This window comes from Neolamprologus multifasciatus, chromosome 17 (genome assembly GCF_963576455.1).
Source record: "Neolamprologus multifasciatus chromosome 17, fNeoMul1.2, whole genome shotgun sequence".
NCBI classification, from domain to species: domain Eukaryota; kingdom Metazoa; phylum Chordata; class Actinopteri; order Cichliformes; family Cichlidae; genus Neolamprologus; species Neolamprologus multifasciatus.
In genome coordinates this window covers 25,529,000-25,556,478 of record NC_140455.1, presented here as the reverse complement: position 1 = coordinate 25,556,478, position 27,479 = coordinate 25,529,000, and the positions used below count along the sequence as shown (strand labels likewise).

General features: G+C 39.6%; 2 protein-coding genes across 5 annotated transcripts; one reads left to right on the top strand and one right to left on the bottom strand.

Annotated features, from left to right (window-relative positions):
- Positions 1-160: 160 nt before the first annotated feature.
- LOC146499489 (uncharacterized) lies at positions 161-16,352 on the top strand. 2 transcript variants are annotated; one of them, XM_085139065.1, is made up of 15 exons: positions 161-193; positions 1,861-1,883; positions 1,986-2,025; positions 2,782-2,911; positions 3,489-3,633; positions 3,714-3,834; positions 3,918-3,996; positions 4,184-4,295; positions 4,800-4,905; positions 5,016-5,097; positions 5,317-5,380; positions 6,534-6,642; positions 6,751-10,368; positions 10,513-11,477; positions 11,878-16,352. In XM_085139065.1, exons 1-13 carry the CDS (start codon positions 181-183, stop codon positions 6,810-6,812), a joined length of 1,086 nt encoding a protein of 361 aa, XP_084995191.1. In that variant the 5' UTR covers positions 161-180; the 3' UTR covers positions 6,813-10,368; positions 10,513-11,477; positions 11,878-16,352. The 2 variants fall into 2 exon arrangements, with proteins under 2 accessions (XP_084995191.1, XP_084995192.1); XM_085139066.1 differs by lacking the exon at positions 161-193 and adding an exon at positions 1,557-1,758.
- On the bottom strand, positions 9,794-27,304 carry scyl2 (SCY1 like pseudokinase 2). 3 transcript variants are annotated; one of them, XM_085139058.1, is made up of 19 exons: positions 27,142-27,304; positions 24,400-24,596; positions 24,077-24,234; positions 23,651-23,795; positions 20,733-20,882; positions 20,417-20,638; positions 19,612-19,728; positions 19,395-19,520; positions 19,021-19,197; positions 18,697-18,708; positions 18,377-18,499; positions 17,251-17,364; positions 16,910-17,042; positions 16,676-16,794; positions 16,451-16,551; positions 16,169-16,238; positions 16,002-16,079; positions 15,777-15,902; positions 9,794-15,699 (listed from the first exon to the last, which is right to left on the bottom strand). In XM_085139058.1, exons 2-19 carry the CDS (start codon positions 24,574-24,576, stop codon positions 15,076-15,078), a joined length of 2,772 nt encoding a protein of 923 aa, XP_084995184.1. In that variant the 5' UTR covers positions 24,577-24,596; positions 27,142-27,304; the 3' UTR covers positions 9,794-15,075. The 3 variants fall into 3 exon arrangements, with proteins under 3 accessions (XP_084995184.1, XP_084995186.1, XP_084995187.1); XM_085139060.1 differs by lacking the exon at positions 18,697-18,708 and having other exon boundaries at positions 19,009-19,197; XM_085139061.1 differs by lacking the exon at positions 18,697-18,708.
- Positions 27,305-27,479: the final 175 nt, after the last annotated feature.

The following is a 27,479-nucleotide window of genomic DNA, read 5'->3' as shown; positions in this document are numbered from 1 at the left end:
AAAAGTAAAACACTGCATACAATACAACTCAAAATGTTACTTTAAAGAAAATAAACAATGCTATACACAATGAAAAACCCTGCATTTGGTTGCACCCTGTGATGCAATCAATGACATCATGACGCTATATAAATAGGAAGTACTGGGGCGGCCCCTCCCACACATACAGAACCTGAACAAATGGACAAAAATGGTAAGTATAACCAAAGCAACGTAACCAAACATAATTTATTAGAAATGTACCTGTGAATAGAAGAAAATTCAAATGACCTGATGGTTAGTAGTGTTTGCTTTAAAAACATATGCATGGATGTAATGGATGCAACTAATGCTACCACAAACACACCCGGGATAGTATGTAAAGCAAAGTTACACCAGCAGTGTCTAAATTAAAGCATTATGGCCAACTGTACAAAAACAAAACAAAACAAGAGATTAATTATCGATATGATCAAGAGACAAGTGGTAAATGAGTAACTTTCGTCATAATTTATGAATAACTTTTAACAGAACACCTATATAAGTGTACAGAATAGGAACTGACCTCACAGCCCATTGTCCCTTCAATGGTGCTAGTTTCAGTCATTGTGCAAATGTACCAATTTATAAGGTTGGGGAAACCTGCAGTCACCTGAGACTGAAGAAGTCGCTCCGATGCATGACGAAACGTTTCACCCACTGAAAACGCAACGTCCAGATGAACAGAATCAGCCTTTGGGAACTGACAGCTGGGGGTGCGACATATAAATGGGGAATATTACATATGACGGCACTCACACATAATTAAGGACACATTGTACCAGAACAGTGAATTATATTTTCAGGCATGAACGAAAACATTTACGAAAATATGTGTTAGTATTAAAAAAAAAAAAAACCTCCACGTGTAGGTTGCTGCTGAATTTTTGGCATTTAACATGTACGGTGAATGTAGCTACACCCATCAGACTCTCTGCACTCGAGTCAACACTCCCCTATCAGGTTTTCACAGCCTGACGTAAAACAAATGTTAGGACACTGGGATATATTCAGGCAAAGGTAAGACAACTCTTAGCCATTGACAAAATAAGGGAGGGGACAAAACTCAGAGGGTGGACTGTTGTTTACAGGTAGGTGTTAGTGAGAGAAGAGATAGGCAGCAGTGGGCTGACAGAGTAAGGAAGGGAAACAACGAAGTCTCATGCACAGTTAATTGATTAGCAAGGTAAATAGCAACTGGATGGAGAGGCGCTGTGTCATAACAGTCATGTTAATTAAACAGCATCACAATATGAAAGTCAAAGAACCCAGAGTCTTTCTGAATTTCTTTGTTCTTAACTTTGTAAAGCAATGGGAATATTTTAAAGTTCCAGTTCCTTAAACTTTGCCATATTAAGTTGCAGGTAGTTTTGTTCACACCAAATATCAGTGTTGTCTACTCTTCCTCATAACATGGTAGGCCACAGGGAAGTACAAAAGTGTAATTTTTTGGTGAACTGTTCCTTTAATACCATGAAAGAGCAACTCTACAGTCATCTGATGGCATCACTGTGCTTTAATTTTTGTCGCTGTGAAAAGAAACCAAACCACTGGAATCAGCTGTAGTGTACACTCTCCAGAGACAGCCTTAGGGAAGCGTCATAATCGGTACTTTAGCTCCACCTAGCATTTCCTATGTACGCGCTAGATTGCATTAGCTGAAGCCCAGAAACGAAAGTGTAAGCCATCCGTTTCAGTGAAACTATCCGCCCGGCTTCGGGCTTCGGTCCTCGATCGCAAGTAAATACAGCGATTTAACGAAACTATTTATTTAAGTTTTAATCAGGAAGTGGCTTTTTAAGACTGACTGATTGTGTTTTTTCTGCTTTCATTCTGTCACAGTGGATTTTTATTATGAGATGACGGTAAGTGTGTGTGTGCTATGTGGAGGGGTTTGACAGGGTCTGGAAAAAAAACAGTAAAGGCGAGCTTGTGTTCATGGCATCATTTCTATTAATTGCTTCCAGGACAATAATGAGGAGCAGCAGTATCCCCAGAACACCCCAGGTCTGTTTGACGTGACAGTTTAACTTCCTGCTATACTGTCTCTATCACTATAAGGCCATAGTTTAGAACACAGAAGACACAGTAAAATGAGAACATGTAGCATTTTAAGAACAAAAAATGTCTAGTTTTGAATTTAATGGCACTAACACATCTCAAAAGTTGGGATAAGGCCATGCTCCCCGCTGGGTGGCATCTCCTCTTCCTTTAAAAACAGTCTGTAAATAACAAGCTGAGTGCTGATAACAACCCAGACCGTCCATTTGTTCTTTAGGCTGATGTTTTCTAGAACATATTTTAGATTTTGACTAGTTTGATCACAGAACAGTTCTCCACTTTACCTCAGCCTAAGAATCATGGTCACATGCAGCTTCTTTGCATGATAGTTTTAACTGAGCCCACTCAGCGCCTTCAGTAACAGCCTGTTTTTAATGCAGTGCTGTCTGAGGATGGCTCGTGGGCATCCCACACTGATTTCAGACTTGCATACAGAGATTTCTCTAGATTCACGTTACTGACATGTTGCCATTTAAACTAATTAATTGAAATATGTTCCTCCAGCAGTTTTTTCTTTTTAGTACTACTTAATTTTCCTTTTGTTGCCCTCATTTCAAATGTGTTGGTGTCTTCAAATTCAAAATAAGCTAATATTGCTCTTAAAACAGTACATATTCTCTTTTTAAACACTTGATGTATTGTGAGCAAGATATTGGTTTATGAGATCGCTGCATTCTGTCTAACATATCTTTATTTCCACAGTCAATGGGAAGAATTATGAGTGGCAGCTGTCAGTTGGCCATCAGTGGCAGAAAATTGAAAATGACCATGTGATTGAGACCCACTACTGCCAACCAGGAGCCAAGGGAATCGGTATCAATACAAGCCATGGGTCAGTATGTTGTGATTATATCTGATAGTATCAGCAACTTTAACGAAGTGAGAGTTGGTCAGGGAATGGAAATGTGTCAGATGCCATTTGAAATTTTACAAAGGTAAACCGAAACTCAGTTTTTGGGCTATTATAAATTAACTTTTTACTGTAGGGTGGAACAGTCCTGTAAATCCTGTACACCTACAAAAGAAGGGTTCAGTCAAGTTGAGCCATAAAATGAAATGGATCAGCTGATGTTAGTGACAGCAAACACAACATCACCCAACATCACTGGAAGACATCAGTTCTTCTATGCATCCTAAAGTTGCTTTAGCCTGCGCATATGCAAGCCACTTTTGAATCCCTCCTCACGCCATGGTTACGCCATGCAAGGCCATTATGTTAAATATAAACATTTGACCACAGAGGTCCTGTCTATAGAAAAAATTTTTTTTATCAACAATAAGTGTTGATACAGATACACAGATTTTGTGTCAGGACAATGGAAAATAAATTATTGCATCAATAATCTTTTTTTAAAAGGAGCACATTCAGAGAAGTACACTTTTCATTTTAATCTTTTATGTTTCCGCAGGGTGGTGTTCATAGATTTTGATACGTTACAGGCTAATAATCCAGGTATAAAGGTGCAGAGACTAAGCTTCCTTCCTCGGGGGCAGACGGAAGACATAGGCTGGTACTTCAGAGATGACCAGCTGTGGTGTGAATATGGAGCACAGGTGAGGAAAATTGCAGGAATTAACTCCTTAAATTCACTTGAAGGTTTTCTTTGAGTATTCCTTGTCATCTTCCTCTTCAGGGTTCCAAAACCATGTCATCATCAGTCAGCAGTAGACATGTTGAACAGCAGTTCACCACGAACCCTCAGGGAACCTTCAGATTTACAGTGGGCCATACACCCTACTTGATCGATTTCTCCAGTATGTGGTGTTTATAGTGATATGTTATTGTGAGCTTGCTCTTTTATACAGCTATGGAAATGTGTTTTCATTTCACTTTGTAGCCATGACGCAGAGAAACCTCATCACAGGCTTACAAAGGAAGCTGCGCAGGCGTCCAAAATTATCCTCCAACACTGGAGCGTAAGACTTTTTTCTTTTATTCCTGTAGTTTAGACAGTCTTTGTACACTAAGCAAGCTTAGTCTACAGAGATGTCAGTAACAAACGTATCAAAAATCCCCAGAGAATAAATAAAAAGTTTCTCTGAAGAAGGCTAACGGATGTCACGGGAAAAGAACATGAATGATAATCATTCCTTGTCTCTGCAGAGTTAGCTTGACCTCAGCCTTGCCTGCAGCTTCCTCCTCGCAGACCGGTTCTGTGGGCTACAGGTGGGAATTCATGGGACTCGGAGAGCAATGGACAGAATACCAAGCACATGTAAGTAGGTCATCCAAAAACTGCATGGAAAAATTTTAAAGACTTGCACTAAGCTGCATAGTAGCATCAAAGATATGTAACTGTCCTTACCTCGGCAAAGGAGGTTATGCTTGCATGGCACGTGTACAGATGTCTGTAAACAGCTTGAAAAGTTTTAATGAATTCTGATAAAACTTTGTAGGAGTGTAGAGTGGGGTCATGTTAGCAATCCATAAAAATTTGGATCACATCGAAAGAGCTCTTCAAGGTCAGATTAATGATTTATTGGTCGAAAATTGACAGAAAGCCTTGTAACTCTGAACCTATGATTCTTACAAGTGTACTGTCAACATATAGAAAGGGCTGTAAGATTTCAAGTATCATGTCACATCTGACCTCTCATTAAAGGAAAGGAAAAGCTTCCACAGGACTCTATGGAGTCCTCTTGAAAAACTAAGTAAACCCCAGTAGCTTGTAGAACCAATTTTAGCACCAATAACTGCTTTCTATATGTGCTGTGTGCAGATATGTTCATTTGACAGCGCTGCTATTGAGAGACGGTACCAGCTGAACAAACAGGGCTCACTAAACTTCAAGATTAACAGATATTCATACACGCTGGACTTCTCAGGTATTGTACACACTTCAGAACTGCTCTTCTGTTAAGTCAAACAATTCATGCTTTTTTTTTAAAGCAAATTATATGGCCACTGAGACATTATCTTCATTAATTTATCATAGGTATGTACCAAGTCAATAACAATTTAGGGAGAAGAAGATCAGTTAGAAGGACTCCTATGTATGGTGTTCAGCAGAACATCAGGTAAGGAGAAACATTCGGCCACACAGTGACCACATCTCTTATTTTGTGCTAATTAATAACATGAATTAGGTTAAATATTATCTTTTGAGGACATTTACTGATGTTAACACTGAAAGATTGACTAATGTTAAGATTGTTTTGCCTCAAACACACCACATATGCACATAAAGATGTATATGCTGTGAATGAATGAATTTCAAATCTTTTGGTTTTTTTTAGTTCAGGCCCTCAGGCACAATGGCAGTTCCTAGATATGGATGGATCATGGAAAGATTATTCCAAAGTAAGCCACAACTTTCTTTTTATTCATGTGTAGACGGTGCTCTAGAAAATCCTATACAGTACATTTAGTGCATTCCGTCCAGCCGTCCATCCATCTTCTGCCAGGTCTGGGTCATGGGGGCAGAGATGTTCAGACCTACCACTCCTCGCCTCCTCCTCTGCCTGAAAGTCATGGCCTTGAAGTTGGAGATGCTAATTATCATTCTGGCTACTTCACACTCTGCTACAAACCATCTCGGTATGAGCTGGAAGTCATGGTTTTATCAACCCAATGAAACCATGTTATCTGCAAATAAAGAGATAAGAACCTGTGACCACTAAACCTACTGGCTGTGCCCAGAAATTCTGTTCATGAAAAACAGAATCAATGACTAAGGACAGCCCTGGCACGGTCAAGCTTCCTCTGGGAATGAGATTGTGTTAGTGCGGGCAATATGAACTGAGCTCTCATTGTGGTTGTACCACAATACTCTATACTCCTAAAGCACTCTCAAAAATTCCCTTTTTAGATCCACAAAACACATCTAGAGTTGCTGGGCAAATTCCCACATACCTTAAAATTCCTTGGTGTCTTTTTCGGGTAGAGGGAAACTACCACTCCAGTCTGCCAGTAAGGAATTGGGAAGTGTGTCAACCAAGAGAGCTCTGTAACATCCCGAGCTTTTTTGAGAAACCTGGGGCCTCGTCCCTTAGAAGCTTCATGTGCCTCAGTGAGCAGAGCCCCAGTGGCATGAACCATAGTGAGTTCTCATCCTGGTCCCCATAGTCTTGTTACTTTACAAAAGGCCAACAGTGGGATTCAGGAAAATTTCAAACTACTCCTTCCACTACCCCACAATATCTTCAGCTGAGGTCAGCACTCCATCTCTGCTGCCTCCCCCTCCCAAGTTGTCTGACTGTATATATGTATAATATAATATAATTATGGTTATTCATCTATAGTATTTCTGTTGAGATGTTGTAGGTTTTGGGGTTAATTAGATACTGAAACACAAACAATCCATGTTAAAGTATGTAAACTGTGCTAGCTAGCACAGTTTACATACTTTAACATGGAATTATGGTAATTTGAGCAAAGTATTGGGTGACCTAACCAGAATTTAACAACATTGCCTGATTGTGTTTTCTCTGTGTTGTTGCTCTGTGTTATTCAGGGAATATGCAGCACATCCAGTCAGGAGATTGAGTTCCAGTACAAACTAAACCCATCAGGAACTATGACATTTTCCACCAGGAACTTTAGCTATGAGTTAAGCTTCTCAGGTGAGCAGCAAACATAATCAGAAACCTTTAAGGTTAAAAGCCATATTCAAAGATTTGTATAATTCAATATATGAAGTTGTGAATAAATGCACCTTTTGTCTTTTATAGCCATGACTCAGAAAAACCTGAGCACGGGCACAACCAGAACGGTGAGAAGACTTAATCAGTGACTGAGCGGACAACAGATTTGTAGGTCGGGGGTCAACTTAATGATGATCCTACCAGTTGTGTCACTGCCCACCTCAGGTTGCCTCTCCTGTCAGAAGCTGCCTCCTCCCTTCCTCCTGCCTTTAACGTAACACAACTGATAGACATTTACTTTGTCCCCTCTGAAGACATGTTGTTTTTAATGCAAGCGTTATCAATTTTATTTTTCCCCATTTAAGATGACACTACTTCTAGTGTTAAGCAGTAAAATGTATTTCCTGTATCAGTTTTCTACATTTCTGGGTTTAGGGCTGGTTTTAGCAGATTATTCCACATTTAAATAAGTGGAATCGTTTACAAATAAATCAGTGGGAGGAAAAAAAACTTCAGTTAACTTTAAGCCTTTTGTTAACTTAACTATGGTTTCATTAAATTCAACATGCTTTAGTAAATCTTCAAATATTCACAAGTTCTTGTAATGACTGGAATTTTTAAAAGTTTCCCCTTTTTATCCTTTGTCCTTAGCATGCATGTTTTTAAGAATTTATTAAAAGTGCCTTTTAATCAGTGCACTTTGCTTGTGTTTACTTTCCTTAATTGAGGTTCCTTACATTTACATTCCAAAATCTAAATTCGTGTTTTAAAGTCATCAAAGAAATAACCACCATATATGGTGTACAGCTGTATATATGTACAAATCTTCAACCTAAGAGACCAGCACTGTGACACATAAAACAAAGCCTGTATTACACATGCAGGACAGCAGCTGTATACAAATAATCTTGTGGAAGAATAAGCTTTCAGTTTCTCCTTTGAGCTTCTGCTAGGATGCATCCACATGTTGATCTAAGTATAACAAACGTCTACTTGAAGACATTTTTAATGTTGCATGGGAAAAATGGAGAAATTAACAGAACACAAAGATTCAGTTGAACAATTAAGACTCACATTAGTAGCATTTTATACAAAAAAAGGTAATGTAATAAAAGATAACACATTTCAAACTGTTTACAACAATTATCATCTGAGGAATCAGTGTGACAAAGGTCATTACAAAAATGCTTATGTCACATAGCATTCTGTAATAACTTTTCCTCAAATATTTTATATTCCATATTTGTTTTTGGTGTTTATAGGGATGGCTCATTAGCTGTTTACATATTTGCAGGAACATATCAATTTAAGGAAGCAGGAAAGACCAGAAAACCAGCCTTTGTGCATTAGCGTAGTAATAATATATCCTAATATAAATTATGTAAATGTTGTAGTGCAGGGGTGTGAACCTTGCGGCCACCCCTACTTACAGCCCGTATATAGATCTTGAAGTTACTTTTTTTGTTAGAGAGGATTTGCGGGGAAAAACTGCATTCACGTTTGCAGTTTTGTCTTGTTATACAATACTTGAAATTTAAAAAAAATTCTCTTTTGGAAATATTTGTGGGTGTTTTCTTGTTTGTTTCTTTTAAAGTGGCCCTCCAATGAGATGACAGTGCCAACAGTGGTCCACAGCTTACGTTTGAGACCCCTGTTGTAGTGTGTTGCAATGTTAGAATATAAAGCATCTGCAGAAGGCTGTTGCTGTATAAATGAAACAAAAATTATTTCTGTTCATCTATAAACTTATGTTGACAAAAAGAATACATCTACAATGTGATGAACCTTACCATTGCCTTATTTTATTGTACTGTGGGAGTTTCTTCTGCACTTTAATAAAGAAATGCCCTAAAAATGACTGTTTTTGTGTGTTTTTGTTTTATTCACGAGTACCCATACAGAGTCTTGCCCTCTCTCCATTCTAGACTGGCACATACAAGGCTCTCTAAAGGGTAATTGCAGGTAACTAAGACAGCGATAACAGCATTAGTATGTCTTCCTCATAGGCAATTTCTCTGAATCATATGGACCAAACCCTAGTCAACACACTGGATGAACTTTAGCCCAGAAGCAGAAAGTGAAAGCAGTTGTTTGTGTGGAATGGCACGTTTAGGTCTGTCTTCGATCATAAGTAAGTAAACCGGTGTTTAACAAAGTTATCTAATTACATTTTAATCAACAATGCAGAGAGAGGTGATTTTCTTCTTTTTTGTTTTCACAGGTGATTTTTCTGAGTTGACGGTAAGAGTGTTGTATCAGTCTAAGCAGTGGAAAAAAAGGGGATAAAAAGGTTTTGACCACAATATGTTTATTTATTGTTATTCTAGATTAATGAAGGAGCAAAGGTCTATTGGCAGGAAACTGTAGGTCTGTATGACACATTTATATGCATACATTCATTTACATAGGATTGCCTTTTAGTCCTTTGACTAAAGGACCATTGATTTTCTATCTCATCTGACTGTGCCAACAGGAAGTTTATAAGCAGCTACTTAAAAAGAACAATATGGCCTAAAATAACAACTAACCATTAAAAACAAATGCACTACATACAAAGCCATAGCCTTTGTGCAGATTTGCTCAAAAACATATATTAATAAGTGGAGTGGAGTGTGTACGATAACATGATCTTTGCTTGTGTTTCACAGTCAACAGGAAGAATTATGAGTGGCAGCTGTCAGTTGGCCATCAGTGGCTGAAAATTGAAAACGACCATGTGATAGAGGCACACTACTGCCACCCAGAAGCCAAGGGAATCAGTATCAATACACGCCATGGGTCAGTGTGTTGTGATCATATCTGATAGTATCAGCAGCTTTACAAAACTGAAAGTGAGCATGTCATTGGTCAGAAAAGGACCTTTAAGTATTTATATGGAACTTTTTACTGGGGGGTGGAACAACCTTCAGAACAGTGTTATAGAGTTCAGTAAAGCCATGAAATTAACAGATCAGCTGATCTCAGTGCCAGCCCACATTACTGGAATATACCACTTCCTCGTCCATGCATCTAGTATGCAAGCTGCATTGGACCCGCCCACCTTAGCTCCTCCGTTTGAGGGTTTCCCCTTTGTTATATGATGTAGGGAAAGGTGGGGAGGTCACAGAACATCATGTCAAATATAAACTACTCCCACCCATGTTGTTTAGAACATTAACAAGCTTCACACAGATGACTGGATTTTGTGTTGTCTTTCAACAGGAAGGTGTTCATTGATTTTGATTGGTTACAGACGAATGACCCAGGAATTGAGGTGCGGAGACTAAACTTTGTTCCTCAGGGGCAGACGGAGGACATAGGCTGGTACTTCAGAGATGGTCAAGTGTGGCGTGAATATGGATCCCAGGTGAGAAAAAAAAATTCTAAATAAACTCACATTGAGTTTTACATGAAGGTTTGATCCCTTGAGTGTTCCATGTCATCCTCCTCTTCAGGGTTTAAGCATGTTGTCGCCATCAGTCAGCAGCAGAGAAGTTGAACGACAGTTCACCCTGAACCCTCGGGGAACCTTTGCTTTTTCAGGCTACATGATCGATTTCTCAAGTATGTGCCATTTACAGTGATGTGTTCTTGCTTGTACTTTTATACAGCTATATTTTTATTTATTTATTTGGTTCATTTTGTAGACATGACCGAGTTCCACACCTTTACAGGCTCTTATAAGAGGGTGCGCAGGCGTCCAAAATTTGCATCCAACACTGGAGTGTAAGACTTTTTTTTCCCCAGCAGTCAGACTGCAAAGTCTGCAGCTAGCTGAGTAAAAATAAAGACTTTAATCCACCGAGATGTCAGTAAGGAAAGCAAAACCTCTGTATGATTGTGTATGATATTCATTTCTTCTCACTGCAGACTTGGCTCCACTTCAGCCCTGCTCACAGCCGCCGCCACCCGGACCTACAGGTGGGAATTAACAGGAGATTGCCTAAATTGGACAGAACACCAAGCACGTGTGAGTAGGTCGTCCAAACATTTCATGTTGTTTTAGCAGAAATGTGATGCACTTAGTGTGGACTTGAAAGATAATTAGCTGTAATTGCTTGGGTTCCCACAGACCTGGCGTGTCCACCATGTCCGGGGGCCAATCATGGCCCTAGGTCAGATTTTATATGTATTTATAGCCCTCCACTGCAAACAGAATGAATAAAGTGTAATTCCTCTTTGCATCTTATGGGCGTGAGTTTTTTATACACTCACGCAATACACACAAAAATTAGTCAGATTTAAAATTAACCTGAGATGACGATGTTCAGCAGCTTCACTGAAGTTTCAGGTGTTCCAAACTGCTTGAACTTATTTTTTATTTCACCCTCCACATGTGACAGAAAAGTAGAAAGGTGAGAAGGATTGTTGGCCCCTGGGTGATTTTCCATTAATAAATATGGAACTCTTGGGGAAAAGGTTTGGACACCATTCGTTCTAATAGTGTGTAACTCCTTCAGTTATTGTGACTGTAAAGATTTCTATAATTACACTATTGTTCAACAGGCTAATAGATGAAATCAGTAAACACTTTCCTGATATGTTTATGGTCTCAGTAGGTTCAAGTCCTACTTATTTCTCATAAATTATGGTCCTGTTTAGAGAAGAACAGATTTATCTTCATTTGTCTAAAAATATTTAACTTTTAATCCTTGCCCCACTGAATTTGCACTAAATGTACAAAGTGCATTTCTCTCTTTGTGTTTCTTTCTATATGTGGTGTGTGCAGGTATGTTTATTTGACAGCAGTGGTATTGAGAGACAGCACCAGTTGAACCAATGGGGCACACTACACTTCAAGATGAACAGATCCTCATACACGCTGGGCTTCTCAGGTAATACACACACTTCAGAACTGTTAAACCAAACAATAAGGCTTTTGTTGAAGCAAATTATATGACCACTAGTATGTCTAAGTCGATAACAATACTGGGACAAGAAGGTCAGTTAGGTCTCCTTTATATTCAGCAGAACACCAGGAAAGGAGAGATATTTAACTTAGTCACCACATATCTCTTATTTCTTGAGTTGTTAATGTGGATTAGCGTAAATGTTACATTGGGAGGTGAACACTGCCCCCTTACACACCGATTACTGATTAATAATTTGACTAGTTATTCTTTCTTGATAAGACACCTGCGTAAAAGCTGAATTTCTGTGAAGGTGTATATGGTTTGAATGTTTATAGTTTAAATCTACAGTCCTGGCTAATACACCTTTTGTATTTTATAACAGTAACTCAGATCAACCTGAGCACGGGCACAACCAGAGCGGTGAGACTTAATCAGTGACTGAGGGGATTTGTAGGTCAGGGGTCAACTTAATGTTGATCCTAGCAGTTGTGTCACTGTCCACCTCAGGTTGACTCCCACGTCACAAGCTGCCTCCTCCCTTCCTGCCCTCTTCACCTCAACAGGCTGATCGACATTTATTTATTCCTCCGCTGAAGTCGTTTTGTTTTCATTGCAAGTTTGAATTTTTATCAAGCTACACTAACATGCAGAGATGCAGTAAATTAAGCCATGTACGAGTTTTCTACATGGCCGGGTTGAGCACTTGTGATAGTGGCTAATGTAGCCTATTCCATATTAAATAAGTGGAATCCTTTACAGATAAATCTTTGGAGAAAAACTACTTACAAATCTTTTAACTTAAAATCAGTTATTTTTACCAGTTTACCATAAAATACAAGTAAATTCCATGCTTTAGTAAATCTTCAAATATTCACAGATTTGTGTAATTATTGGAATTTTTAGATGTTTTCACTTTTTTAACCCTAGTTAATTTGCTTATTTCATGTCATCCTGATTGTCTACAAGCTGTGCCATGTAAATCTTTTTAAGAATTTATAAAAACTTCTTTTGGATTGTGCTTCTCCTTCATTTCTTACATTTACACTTAAAAATCCAGTCAAAGAAATAAGCACCACCCTTTGACAAGATTAGATTGTGCACTTTCCTTTATATGTACAGATTTTCACCCTCAGAGACCAGCACCTTGACACATGAAACAAAGCCCACACTACACATATAGGACAACAGTCATATATAAATGATCTTGTAGAAGAATAAGCTTTCAGTTGTTCCTTTGGGGTTCTGCTAGGATATGTGAAACACACTCCAAAAACTACATCCATTTAGCAATGAAATCATATGTGCCACATGTCGACTCAAGGTTGAAAAACATCCATTTGCAGACACATTTTCAGTCTGGTATGTGAAAAGCAGAGGAATTAACAGAACCCAGGGATTCAGTTAAATGAGTAACACTGCCATTTGTGGCATTTTTATACAAAACCAAAAGGGTTTTGTGATAAAAGATAAGACATTTTAAACAATCATCATCATTATTATGGAAAAAAAAAAAACCTGTATGACCAATGTACGCCTAAAAACCCTAAAATTGTGTGATTCTTGAAAAATGTAAGCTTTAGAATGAGCACACATTAATATCTAATTCTTTAGAAAATTTCACAGACCTATGTTATAAGAGGTCAAAACAAAGTTTTAGTTAAGGAGAGAGAGATGTTCGAGCCAATCGATATGCACCCTTAACAACCGACAGTGATTATTGCACACAACTCAGCTAAGGCCTCTTAAACATTACCACAAAAAAAAAAAAAAAAAAAAAAAAAAATGGCAAGGCCCTCTCAGAGCAATCCACTTTTAAATAAACTATTTATCTACACTTCATAATATGCCACCAGTACAGGTCTGCTGATAGCTGAAAAGTGCTACAATCAAAATATATTGTGATAATCTTTATTTCATAAACTGAACAACATAAATGGTAGCACAGAAGTCCCTTAAAGATCTCATCAGTAAAAACGTGTTAATATATTTTTTCATTGGTCACTAGAATCATGAGGAATCATAAGAAAAGATGTTAATTAAACTTCAGACCTTTTGTGGTCAAGGAGAGTAACATGCAACAAAGCAAGTGGTTAGAGAAGCAAGTGCCAGACAGCTGATAAAGATGGAAAACATTAATACTTGAGTAACAGATGAGTGCTGTCTAGATTTAAATATGTACCCACGTAAGGCACAATAGCTAAAGCAGTGCATATGCTCCTTTATGTAGTGCCTTTTTAAAAAGGACACTGCTTCAGTGGTTACTCCACACATCCAACACAGGTTAGTCATCCATACTGCAGTTACAGAAACTGGTCTTGTTACAAAAGAAGGTGCCTGGGCGGTCACAACTGTTTACTTTAATGTAGCAGCAGAGAAACAGACTACAGAGGAGCTACTTGGTTTTCTTAGCCTGAACTGCAACGGTGGGGCTGTCAATTCGACACCCTCTCTCAGACTTCCTCCACAGAGGAGCCTCTTGGATGCAGATCAGAGACTGCATGCTTCTCAGAGCCAAAATTCAAGCTACTGCCAGTCTACATTTAGATTACATTTTGTTGTTTGTGGCATCTGTTTCCGAGCCAGCTCTCTGATCATTTTACACTTGCAGCAATTCTAAAAGACAGTCTGGAAAAGCAGTATAGTTCGCATGGATGTAATCAGCCCACTGACTAGCCATTATGTGTTGTAATCAGTCCCATAAATATAGTCAGCATGCACCCATCTCCACCTACTACCATCATAATTGGCAATAAGCAGAAAAGGCCTCACTTATGTAGGAGCTCTCTAGTGACTGTGTAAAGAAGTGCATTCCTTCTTTTCCTACCCAAGTAGTTTTTTAACTTAACATAATCAGCACAAGGATGCCAAGAAGCAGCAAATTCAAGTAAAAAGTAAGTGAAAGTAAAAATCAAGCCCAGAAGAAATGAGAAGAAGATTATACCCCCACTTTCCTGCCTGCCTCTTTATGCACCAATTTTCCTTTTGAGCAGCCCTGCTCTACTGAGCCCACTAGCAGTGAGGTGACTACCTACTATTAACAGTCATAGGAATAATAACAACCGATAACGGCAAATTAACGGGGTGATTACAATCCAAACAGGATTAAAAGGTACAGAAGCCTGAAAATGACCAGATGAGAGACACAGTAACCACTTTTTAAAAATCTTTTTCCGCCAATTGTGTTGACTCAGACGTCACATGTTCAAGAAGAGAATTGCAGTCCATCCACTCGATCATTCATGTTATAAACACAAACCCTTCCTGAATAATCTGAGTTGGAATTCAAGTCAACCCATCAAGAATGTTAAGTACAAAAACAGTAGGAAACCCCCAGCATAGAAGAAGAAACTTCACCTCAATAGTCTGTCCTTCTAGTCAAGTAAAAATGGAATTCAGGTTAGTTTGCCAACAGAGAGAGTCAGAACTTAAGCCAGGTCAGATTAAAAATGCCAACAGTAAGACCCTTGAAAGGACTTTAAATCTTCACATTCAGTCGGCCTGTTCTGTGAGAATTCAAGGCTCTTCTGTCCACAGTCATTAAAAGAATATACTTAACCTGGAGTCTCTCTTTAATTCTTGTTTAGCCAAATAAGTCTTTCAGATCATTGTTGACAGATGCACTATGTTTTATCCCACTTGGGTTCATGCTAGGGGCAGCAGCAGGTTGAGCAAAGTTCTGAGGGCTGAAAAAAGGGTTTGCTTGCATCCCAAACCCACCGGGCACCCCTCCCATACCAACTGACACACCCTGCATCTGAGTCTGAGGGTTCTGGGGTGAATTAAACTGACCGAGCCAAGGGCTGCTGGTTCCAGGTGGAGCTTTGGGACCGATCTGGTTAAGAGTGACTTTGGGCTTGTTGGATGTAAAAAGATTGTCCAACGCTGACATGTCAGTAGGTTTATTTGTTTGTCCAGTTGTTCCTTGATTCTGTGTGAGGGATCCAAAGTTTGGGGTGCTGGTGGTGGTGGCCATTCCACTGTAGAGGCTGGGACCTGCGGGTCGCATGCCCATCCCTATGCCTCCTGTCTGGAAGCCCATAGCTGGGTTAAAACCGTTTGAGACCGAGGTTCCCATGGAGCCGACCATTGGACCGGAGGAGGGGAATGTAGACATGGTGGATCCTTGCACTGGGGCTGGTCGTGCTGTGTTTGCCATGGACAGAGATGTCATGTTGCTGAGAAGGCTGCTGGTCAGATCCTTAGTCTGTAACATAACAAGTAGTATCATTAGTGTTTGAGCACGAGTGTGTGTTTGTGTGCGCAGATATTGTCAGGATTTACCTGTGAGTTGGAGCCAGCGGTGGCTGCTTTGATAGTCTGTGGCGCTAACGGCTGCTGGTTCCTCAGTTTGGCTGCCTGTTCCTGCTCTTTAGCCAATCGCTGCTTCTCTTCTAGCGTGAGAGACACCTAGGGGTGTGCAAAGGAAGAAAGGAAATAAGCAAACCAGGCTGCATGCTAAATGAACAAAGAAGAAAGCGGGTGGAAATTAATCAAAAAACTGCATACTCTGCTAGGCTGTGAGACTGGTGCTGCAGATCCATTTTCCTTCCCATTAACCCCTGTGCCACCAAAGATGTCATCAATCTGAAAGCAAAAAGGAGAGATTTTAAGAGAGGCTAACATTTACAGTCACGTTGTCAGAGCCGATGACTGTGATGAAATCAAGCAATCACCTGGTTGCCAGAATTAGGTGGGCTCTTGCTCTCCTCTGCTTGGTTGAGTGGATTTGATATGTTCATGCTCCTGTTAAATGACATTTGTAAGTGCTTATTTAGTCATAACATTACCAACAGTCTGTTAATTGCTTTCTATTAAAGATTAGAGGTACTTTAAACATTCTAGGACATTTGTAGTTAATTTTTTTTTTTTTTAAATCACAATTAATATTCATAGTCATTTAATCAAAGATAGTTAGGTGTTTTACTGTACATGGTGAACTAAATTAAGAAAGACACCTCTGCTGCTCCTGCATGATGTGTAGCTGCTCCAGCTTGGTCTTGTGCTCTGTCTCCATGCGGCTCAGCATGTCACGGATAACCATCATGAAAGAGTTAAACTGGAAGAAAGCATATCAATTACCATATAATGTGTTATATTAATATTTATATAACGTTTTCTGTTGTTTTTAGAAAGTTACAGTTAAATAACATAAATATTATATCAGTTTGACTGTGCAGTACTTGATTGAGATTGAGGTTGTTGTCTATACTGAGGGAGACGAGGTGGGGCAAACTTTTGGTAGCAAGATGCTCTTTGGGGATGCCCAGCTTCTTGTGGTTGAATGTACACTTATAGATCCCTAGAGTAAAGAGGAAGCAAGTCAAATAAAGAATTCTTAAGAAAAACAAAATGTGAAATGATATGGTAATATGCGTAACTTCCTCTGAGGAGGGGAGACGCTACGGTTTGTTTACCTAAGATGCCCATGAGTACTGCTGGTTCTCTAGAGGGGATCTGTTGCAGGAAGGGCAGGATCTCATCAATGACAAACCACTTGTCTAGATATTCTAAAATCTTCCCCAGGCACACGAGAGAGTTCACTCGCACCTACACATCGAGACAAGAAGACACACGGTGACACAGCAAATTACAGAATTAAACAGGAAACACATTTATGCATTTCAGTCAGTAGCTAACAACACTGAAAAAAAGAATGTGGCATTTTTAGAAAAGACAAGGCAAAGTAAAGACTTAAAAAAATATATCATTTATTAAGGCAAACAGCTCGAGAGCAGAATGACCGATGTAGACTCACAGCAAGTGAGGATGTCTGTAGGCAGGCTGATTTGATGCGAGGGATGAGAGAGTTCTTCATAGATGGGTAATCAATCAGGTTTGCAAAGGTTGGGATGATGTTGAGGCACAGCTCCTGCTCAGCGAGAGATAATGTTATTAAATGTGACATTTTGTTAATGAGTTGAAATTCATTCTTACTGTGCTTGCAACACTAAAAGGAGAACTAAGAGTACAGGCAAAAATGAATGCCTCAAACTGACAAAGCACAATTCTAAAAATAAACACCAATGAAGTAAAAATTAGCAACTACTCTTATAAGCTGTGTCCCAATTCCTAGGCCGCATCCTTCGAAGGACCCGGCCTATGCGATCTACGCGGGCCGAGTCCTTCGAAGACCGAGAACGCTGGAAGTGCGAGGCTGTGAAATGGGACGGTCTAGCCTTCAGATTTGCGTCACCAGCTGTCTCGGTTGAGTTTAATAAACTCAGCCGTCAGCTCCCTGCTTCCTAAAATATAACAGGACACTGGAGTAAATTCTCTACCATCTCACACTTCTGTGAGGTCTTAGGAGGTTCATCAGTTTTTTGTTTGACATTTATTAGGCTTTGTGAAAACTATAACTTTAATCTCAGCCAAACCGATTTACTCAGGAACAAATAAAACACTGAAAAAAGCCAAACAATAACATTTTTAAATTATCTAACACCTACATTCACCCCTGAAAATACGTTGAAAGTTTATTTTGTGACCCAGAAAGAGTAAAATTAAAGCAAAGTAGCTGCCGCCATTGTTGGAAATAGGTTGGGCCACGAAGGATACACCAACCCATCCTTCAAATCTGGTGAAATGAAGACGCATTTGTTGGTCGCATTGGGAGCAGCCTTCGAATTGGGACAGCCATTGTCACCAGGCTGTGACGTAATCAGCCTTCAAATGCGGCCTCTGAAGGATGCGGTCTAGGAATAGGGACACAGCTATAGTGTTTCTAATTTAGACAAAGAGTATCTAAAGCGAAAAAAAGAACCAGACATACCAAGAATATCTTAGAATGTTTATAAAACTGCATCTATGTTTTTTCACAAATTATGTGCACAGTAGCTCCTTGAATCATAATCTATTTCACCATTCCCGTTTCCCCTCTGTACCTGGATCTGTACTGAAGGGGCTTCCAGAGCTCTGTAGACCATGGGCAGCACACTATTCTTTATATCATCTGGTGGCGTTTTAGTCAGCAGTAGGTCCATCTTTTGCAGGAATATCAGCAGAATCTGCACAACACAGAGAGTCAGTTAAGAAAACAAGAGTGAGAAAATACTAGCCTATGTTCAACAGGTGAGTACAGTGGAAGATGGAAGTAAGAGACTCATTCCAGTGGTTTTAGTACAGCTTTTAGTATCACTAACAACATAACACATACACTAAGCCGATGTGACGAGAGAATATTCACAGCAGAAAAACCACTCACCATATTGCTAGCCTGAAGAGGCATGGGAAGAAAAATACAGAGAAGTCTTGATAATGCGACAGAACAAGACATAAAGCACCATGCGTTTTAGGCAGGCTAAATACAACTGTTCAATCACGTATCAAATATTAATTACACACATGTCTCAAAGTGGGGAAAAAAATATCATGCAAACAGAGTTTTTAAAACAGATATACCTCCGTACCTGAGGATCCATCCTAAGACGATGTGTATATTACAAAAGTGACATTTCTTAAAGCACCAGTTGTTGCAAATGTGCACAAGTTTAAATTAGTGTATGTGTCAGGTTACATTTCTGTATACCTGAATAGGCTCTTGCTGCTTGAAAACAGGCGTGAGGTCAGGCAGGATGAGGCGAACATATTCGTCCTTGGTGCACTCTTCAGCAATCAGCAGCACGTTGGGAAGCACAAAGGGAACCATGTCCGGATTGACGAACTCAGAGGTCAAAGCTGGCAAGATGCGATATACAACCACTCTCTAAAGAGAAGACGCAACAGAATAGGTAAAAGATGAAATGACATGACTAATATGAGTCACAGGATCGAGTGTAACACAGTAATACTGCTAACTCAGGAGTAAACCAATGTGTTTATACAAATCCTGAAAATGAAGGTGAAATCTCCAGTATTCACACTGCAAACAAGTCTTGGGGGGGGCTTGTTTGCAGCATTTACCTTTGGTAGCTTGGGTAGGACTTTGGGGAGTCCTTTGTAAAACTGGGACTTCTGTAGGTTGTCCCTCTGGAAGAGGGAATCAAAGTACTGCAGAGTGACTGCACCAACATCATCAAAAAATGGGATCTGAAAAACACACACAAAAATATATTTTTCCTCAAAGGGAGGCCTATGGACGATGGAATGATATTCTTATGCAAGCAATGAATATGCAGACCTTAGTCATCTGGTCGGCATCAGGCCGGACATTAGGTGTGACACTGAGCAGCATTTTGACATGCTCCCGCACCTCCTCTGGGATCTTGCTCAGCACCGCTGGACTCATGCTGCTCAACTACAATTGAAAGACAAGAATAAACCCCATAACAGTAACATATACCCAAGTTATTTGTATTATAGCTGTAATGTATTCCATAATTTATCAATACATTAAGTCCACATTAGTTTAGAGGAGTTTAGACTTTTACTGTCATGGTTCTCTTGTGCCTGAACTATGAGTTGGTAAATGACTCAGATCTCAACAGATGACAGTAGCTGAGCATAAAAACTAAACAAACCAGGCAAGCTGGAGTTTACATCTATACTGCCCATACTAATATTTGTGATGAAGACTTTGAAGGAATAGCTGGAAACGAAATTAGTGTATTTGTTCCCTTTATCTGCTGGTTTTTCACTTTTATTCTCAAGGCAACATTGTTATCTTGGCACAGCTGCACATCATTTTTTGTTTACTTCAAACATCTGCTCTCTAATGACTGGTGACAATCAAATCCCGTTCCATAGGGAAATCAGCTCAAGTGGAGGGCATCAAGGAACAAAGGCAAAAATAAGAGGAGGATGGAGAAAGACGGATGCACATGCCACAAAAAATAAAAATAAAAATAAAAAAATACAATGCCTACAACAAGCATTTTTGAAAATCAAAGCCAAAGACTAATAATAGTAGTCTGTGCAAAGGTTTGGGGTTTTTTGAGCAGCATTCATTACAAAAAAAAACATGTCTACAGTACAGCTTCACTTACCTGGTCCAGCTGCCTGCTGAAACTCTTAAAAATGTCATGCTTGTTGACTTGGAAAACAGGCTTCCCCTCATTGAAGACAGCATGCATGATCACGCCCAGAGAATACATGTCAGAGGCAGCATCACAGCTAACTGACAGTATGTACTCAGGAGCCAGGTACTCTGGGTTGGGTAGGCAGAGTGGAGGAAGGTTGGGCTGCCACTCTTTACATGTGTACTTGGGCTACAGGAAAGTAAAGTAAGACGTCAGAAAGTTGCAAGATGTTATTCTGGTGGAGCTTTGTCACGGCAATAAGCCAAGCAAGCTGAAAACATACCTCAGCATCTGACGGGTTGTTAGAGGAGATGCTGAAGTCAAAACCCATGATCTTCCACGCACCACTCTTGTTGAGGATAATGTTCTCTGGACACAGATTGCCATGGACCATTTTCACCCCGCTGTGGAGAAAGGACAAACCCTCCGAGATCTGAAGAGAGAGAAAACTGAAGTTATTGGGAAATCTGAACAAGATAAATTAATTATTAATCATGGTTTGCCTCAAACAACCAAGATACACCAGTATTATCAGTTTAACTGGGTCAACATACATTTTAACACACTGTAAATGAGTTCCGGGTCATAAAGTTTAAACACAATTCTGCACTGCTGCAGTAAAAGTTGTGTAACAACCAACTGATGCTAAACACTGCAGGCATTTCTTTTAAGGTCTTTCAGCTTCAATCACCTGCTTTATATGACAGATGAGAGATGCTCTGAGGAAAAAAAATAGAAGAATTAGGACCAATGTGGGTGACAAAGACAATAATGGAGGTGGAGGTGAATGTAAAATGTTCCCTGGTATTACATGCCTGTAATACCAGGCATACCAGGTCATAAAACATAATTCTAAAAGGTGACAGGCAAGGCTTGGAATCAAGCAGGTTCAACTGGCTTTGAGAAGAAAGAGCATAGAAAATGTTTTGTATCTCCAAGCATAGTACTAAGAAAAAAAGAGAAGAGGAAGTGTGCACTAAATAAACACCAGTATTTCTTGCTCTGTAACCTGTAAAGAAAGACTGAGAAGCTGATTATTGCAACTACATTAATAACCAGTACTGTTGTGTAAATAAATGCTTAATTAAAAGCTTTAAGAGTCTAGTTTGCCATGTGCTTTGCTCAGTCTCAAATTAATATAGTGACTAGGGATGGGTATACCGGCCATTATGTCAGATATCTGGATATCTGACACAAACGGTAGTAACCAGACTGAAAAGCAGCACACATTTTGGTGTTTTTTTTCCTGAGATGTCATACACTTTGGATTCTAGCCAATCATTTTACCTTTCCAAGGACAGTAGGCGGGCCCAGGTATGTACGTTCTTTTAGAGCCGAGCTACAGATTAAAAATGCCCAAGGCGAAGCGGTCAAAAGTCTGGTTGTACTGCACAGCAAAAGATGCAAACTCAGCAGCCTGCAACAAGTGCTTTAAGGTGATACTGTGCAAAGGAGGTAACACCTCGAATCTGATGAAACACCTGGCGACGCATAGCGTTTTTTTAAAAGCCAAGAAATAACCATATTTGATAGCTTGCTGCAAGACCTCACACCGAGCACATCTACTGCGGGTGTGGTGCCTGTTATCGGACCCGGAGTTAGCAACATCCCCCAAGAACTGGAAGAGGAGAGTCCTGGCCCCTAGCCCTGCCAGTGTAGCAGAAATGATGACGGATGATGATGGCAGCAGCAGCCGTTCAAAGAAGCAAAGAAAAACTGGAAAACAGCTAAACATGAGAGGTTTTTGGACAAAGTTTCTGTTCTCCATTCTTTAAGCACCGGTTCGAGCACCGGCACAATTTCAAAAGTACCGGTTTGGCACCGGTATCGGATGAAACCTAAACAATACCCATCCCTAATAGTGACAGTAAATTGATCCCTTTACTGTTCAAAAGTCGTAAGCTACCCTTCATTTCTTTATATTTTAATGGGAAAATGGGAAGCAGATGTAGACATTTATTGATCTATTGTTCTGATTTATTGTTCTGTACTCTGTTAAGATGACCTGCTTCAATAAAGTTTAGGTCTAGCCTCTGGGGAAGCTAATCTATGACTGATAGTGTTTATTGTGCGTTTTTTTTATCCAGGTATGCTTTTTTTTTTTTTCAAGTCATTGCCAACCAGATGCTTTCCAGAAGGTGTTACCTTGTGGATAAATATCTGATGACAATGTTCTGGGTTTATATTGCCATCAGTTCTGACAAGATCCCCAACACCACCGCCTGAAATGCAGCCCAAAACCATGACAAAGCCTCTAATGTGTTTTACATACATCTGTAAACACTCATTATTATACCTCTCTCCTGACCTCCTCCATACATATTAACAATGGCTTACAAACATTTAAAGTTTGAAATCTACACTTCACCAGACCAGTTGCTAACAATTTTCAGTTGTGTAATTTGGCATTCTTCAGCCTTTTCTCCATTTTTCTTCCTTAAGAATGATTTCTTGACAGCTTCACTAGGATGATCTGATATCGTCGTGTTGGTGTTGTTCCCAGATCATCATGAAAATGTTGTTCCAGGATCAACATCGCAAGTGACCAATCACATTGTTGTGACGTTATTCTTTTGCGCGCCAAGCCATTCGTGCATTTATGAAATTCCAATGTTGCAAGGACGATATCAATTCTGCTTACCGTTTATTAAAGGGTTAGGGTCCGTTGATCGGCGGACAGAGGCGGTTTCTCGCAGCTTAAGTAAAGTTTTTGGTTTTACGCCTTTTTTTCCCGAAGTCGCAAAAGTATGACGTCACAACATTCTGATTGGTCACTTGCAATGTTGATCCTGGAACAACATTTAGTATGATGATCTGGGAACAACACCAACACGACGATATCAGATCGTGCGCTTCACTTCCACTGACACCATTTCTGATGAGGCTTCAGTGAACAGCAGATGGATCAAGTGAAGGGACACATGAGTCTCTCAGGTCCTGTGTCAGGTCTTTCGGTTTATTTTTTTTTCTTATTTCTTAAGGATATAGCTTTCAGATACTGACAATCTACTGTACATAGTTTTTTGTTAAGAATGCTACTTCTTTTGTCCTCCACTTTCTCCTACTGGAGTGAACTGAAAATAAATGTAAAAGCAGCTCTGACTGACCTTTTTTTTTTTTTTTTTTTTTTATTTATTTTTTTTTTTTTTTCAAGAAACACGCAGCCATACAAAAAGAAATCTATTCTGCCTACATGCTCACCTGTAGCAAGCCATACTTGGTCTCCACATCATAGAGCTTGTACTCCTTGATGTCGCTGGGCACAGGGCTGGGCAGGTTGTCCCACTGGCCAAGCACGTTGGACAGGCTGGCAAACACCGGCTCTGTACAGAATGCCAAGCAGTCTCTGAGGGCCAAATAAATAAATGTCATCAGTTCAATTCAAAGCAATAACAGACAGAAAATAAACAAAACAGAAAGAGTAAAAACAGACGGAAGAGAATTATGAATTTAGAGCTGTCATGGATGAAAAGAAAGAAAGCACAAGGCCTTAACCTTTACTTGCCATGATCCATTTTCATCTCAAATGTCAAGATATCCTCTGAGCAGTGACTCATTCAGTTTCATCCATGACATACATACATACATACATACATGTGTGAATTTGTGTGTGTGTGTGTTAATCACCGTGATTCTTCCAAGGGATGCTGAACAGTCAGGAGACGAGGGTGACGCAGTCTGGTTAGCTGTTGCACTCCTCTTTTCAGTGAATCGATGATTTGGTCCTTCTCAAATTTCTGATACTTGTCAATCATTTTCTTGTCAAAAACAAAAACTGCTACTTCCTGGAGGGTAAAAGACATACAACGACATGGTGACAGTGCAGTTTTCAGTCTCAAATTAATTCCTTTTCCCCTTTCAGCAAAAGTCGAGTAAATCATTTATGAACTTGGATCAAAACTTGTGTCAAGAGGTGGTCTGGTCAGAGAGAGACACTGACACACACACACCTGTTTGGTGGACTTCTTGGTGCCATTATAGATCCTCCAGCTCAAGCCGGGACCTCCACTTGCAATGTGTCGCCCGACCTCAAACTCCCGTGTCACAGGGTTACCCATAACAGCACTAGTGACATCGGCTGTCACCTTAGTGACAGTGCTTTTCAATTTGTTCAGCATGGACTCCATGTTCAGGCTTGACCTGGCAGCTGAGATAAAACATTGATGATGATCATTAAGGAATGATCAGAGGTTAAAGACATAAGCTACAGTCAGTCAGATGTGGAAATTCTTTGCAGTTTTTGCAACCAGGCACTATGTTACATGCACATTTACAGTATACTCCACTGTTATTCTTAATATAGCAATTCCCCAAATTGCAAGTTGGTCATGCAAACTGTATTTTTTTCAAACAAAGATGTGGAATATGGTGGTAATATTAGATTCAGTACATTCAGCATGTACTGTCTGTGCTGTACACAAACCAACAATAATTTGGCAGGCTGTAGTACAGATGCATGCAACAACTTATTTTCAATGATATAAAAGACTTGGATATCAACAGGTCTATGGATTTCTGCAGATACTGAAGAAACACCTTTTTTAAAAAAAGAAAAAAAAAAGAAAAAGACAGTGGTTAAAGAAATTAAATAGGAAGGCTGTGTTTATACAAAAACCCCAATAATGAGATTCATTAAATCAGTTCATTTAGCAAAAGATTATCAGTAAACTGCAGCCACATATCAATAATTTAATTAAAATATGAAGCTGTTTCAAATATGTTTCCTTTTTCTGTTTCAGAATAGGCCTTTATGGTGACCCTACTAAGAAGCCTCTAAAAACGCAAGTGTGCATTCCCAAACTCGTTCCCTGCCTTAACCCCGTTCTCCTGTTTAGCAAAAATTTCTACTATATTAAGTTGAAACTGGTGGAAGGCTTCGCAAAAAGGTTATTTGCTCATTTTGTCAGCTTCATGGGACTTGAAACAAATATTCTGTGTAGGTAGTTGGTGAAAGAGACATCTGTGTGCTTCTGGCAAAGCAAAAGCCTTCAACAATCCATTAGACATGCACTAATGCACCTGCTTGAAAATTTGCACATCAAAGTCCCCACCAGCATCCTCCCTGTGCTGGCTGAGGAGAATAAGCATAGTAACAATCCACGCTGTCCCCAGAAATATAAAATGACTCAGAGCAAACTGAGCCACACCACATTAATGCTCTCTTTCAAAATAGTCTAGAGTAAGAGCAAGTTAGGCAACAAAAACCAAGACAAAAGAGCATAACCGATGATTGTGAAGCAAGTTTTTTTTTGGTGGTTATGTTTGGTTTTTTTTTAAATGCAAACACTTCCTTCAGTGTTCTTAATCTTTCTTGAGCAGCCTTCTAGACCTTTGATGTTTGAACCGAATAAGCTCCCAGCAAATCCATACACTGCAGTTTTAATAATTAATTCTTTACAGAACCCTACATTTAAAGTGTTATGGATGGGTTTGAAATGTTCAAAATACAGTGATTCTTAATAAAATGTTTTATAAATGCTTTCAAACTTAAATTCAATTTTGACTTTGCTGTGGTTTGCTGGAGGAGCAGTATCGGAGCTGCTGACACCAACAGACTGAATAAAACAATTAGGAAAACCAGGGTCTGTGACTGACTGCAAACTGGATGTTTTTGAAGCTGTGGTGGAGAGATGGTCACTGAACAAATTTGTATCCATCCACGGATAATCCAGACCAGCCTGTTCACTTCCTGGACAGGCAGCTGCCAGACAATATAATTTCCTCATCATTTCAACTACTGTAACAGATGAATTTTCCTATTAAGGGATGAATAAAGTATTTCACATCTCATCATATGCAGCATCACATAGCATCACCTACTTTTGAAGCTGTTAGCGTTCTAGAATTTGTCCCTCAGTTTAAGAATCGAAACCTAAAACCCTGATGCTTCATTTGAAGATGTGGCAGTGCTCTGAAAAATGCTGCAAAACATCTAAAGCACTAAAGGCAATCAGATTTGAAGATTTCATAGAACAAACAGCATTATAGCCTATTTTAGCACGCCACTGCTTCTGTCTGGAAAGAGTGGAAAGGCCAAAAAACAATGGCAAAAATATCAGTGCGCATGAATAGAAACCCATGACCCTGTTTTTCTTTGCAACAAGCGTCCTGACTGTCTGCCGACGAGTAACTAAATTGAAACGCGTGATTTACTTGACTGTAATCTATATTAATACCAGTTGCTAACCTAATAAAGTCGTTAGCACCTTAGCAGCTGGTCCCCAGAGAGCCTGTTAGTATCATGGTGGAATTGTTTATGAAAACTGGACATATCTAATAACAAGTAAGTAACGTCGGCCGGAATTAATAAGTTCTTCATATTCGACACGATCAAGCCACATGTTAGCATGGGTTTCAAAGTGTTATGGGTCACTCGGCGTGTCTGTCAGATCTGATTGTGAAATACCTTGATGTTAGCCAAGTTAACCATCTTGTTTAGCACACAGCCAATGCAAACGAGTACTGAAAGCACGGCTGGCAGTCAACAGATATCTTTCCAATTCTTCTATTAACCCTTTGCCTACCTATGTCGCAGACATCATCGTTGCAATATGTTGCCTTTTTCCCCACATGAACACGGCAGTCACCTGCCCAAGCTAACTAGCCAACAATGCGCAAGTAGACTGACGTTCCAGTCAAACAGCGATTATTTCTATATAAAACTTTCACTCCGAATGCCTCCAGCTACTTACCTTAATATTAAAAAAGGGTCTTCGCTTTACTTCCTATTGTAAGTGGGCTCTCAGCCGTACCGCTGTCAGTAATGGCTGTGAAACACAGCCCCCATGTCTTCCAGTAGCATACGAAATGAGTTAGCTTGGTACGCTAGTGAACGAAGAGCTCTACTTCCGGGTTTGTTAACGGAGTCAGGTGCGTCAACGTCATCAGGTACTCTTTTTTTTATGTCTTTTTAAATAACCACTTCGGGGTCGGTTTTATTTTAACTAAGTTAAAACTTAACTTTTATACACGGTCATTATTTCACACTTTGTCATTTTATTCAAACAATATGTTTATAATAAATTATTAG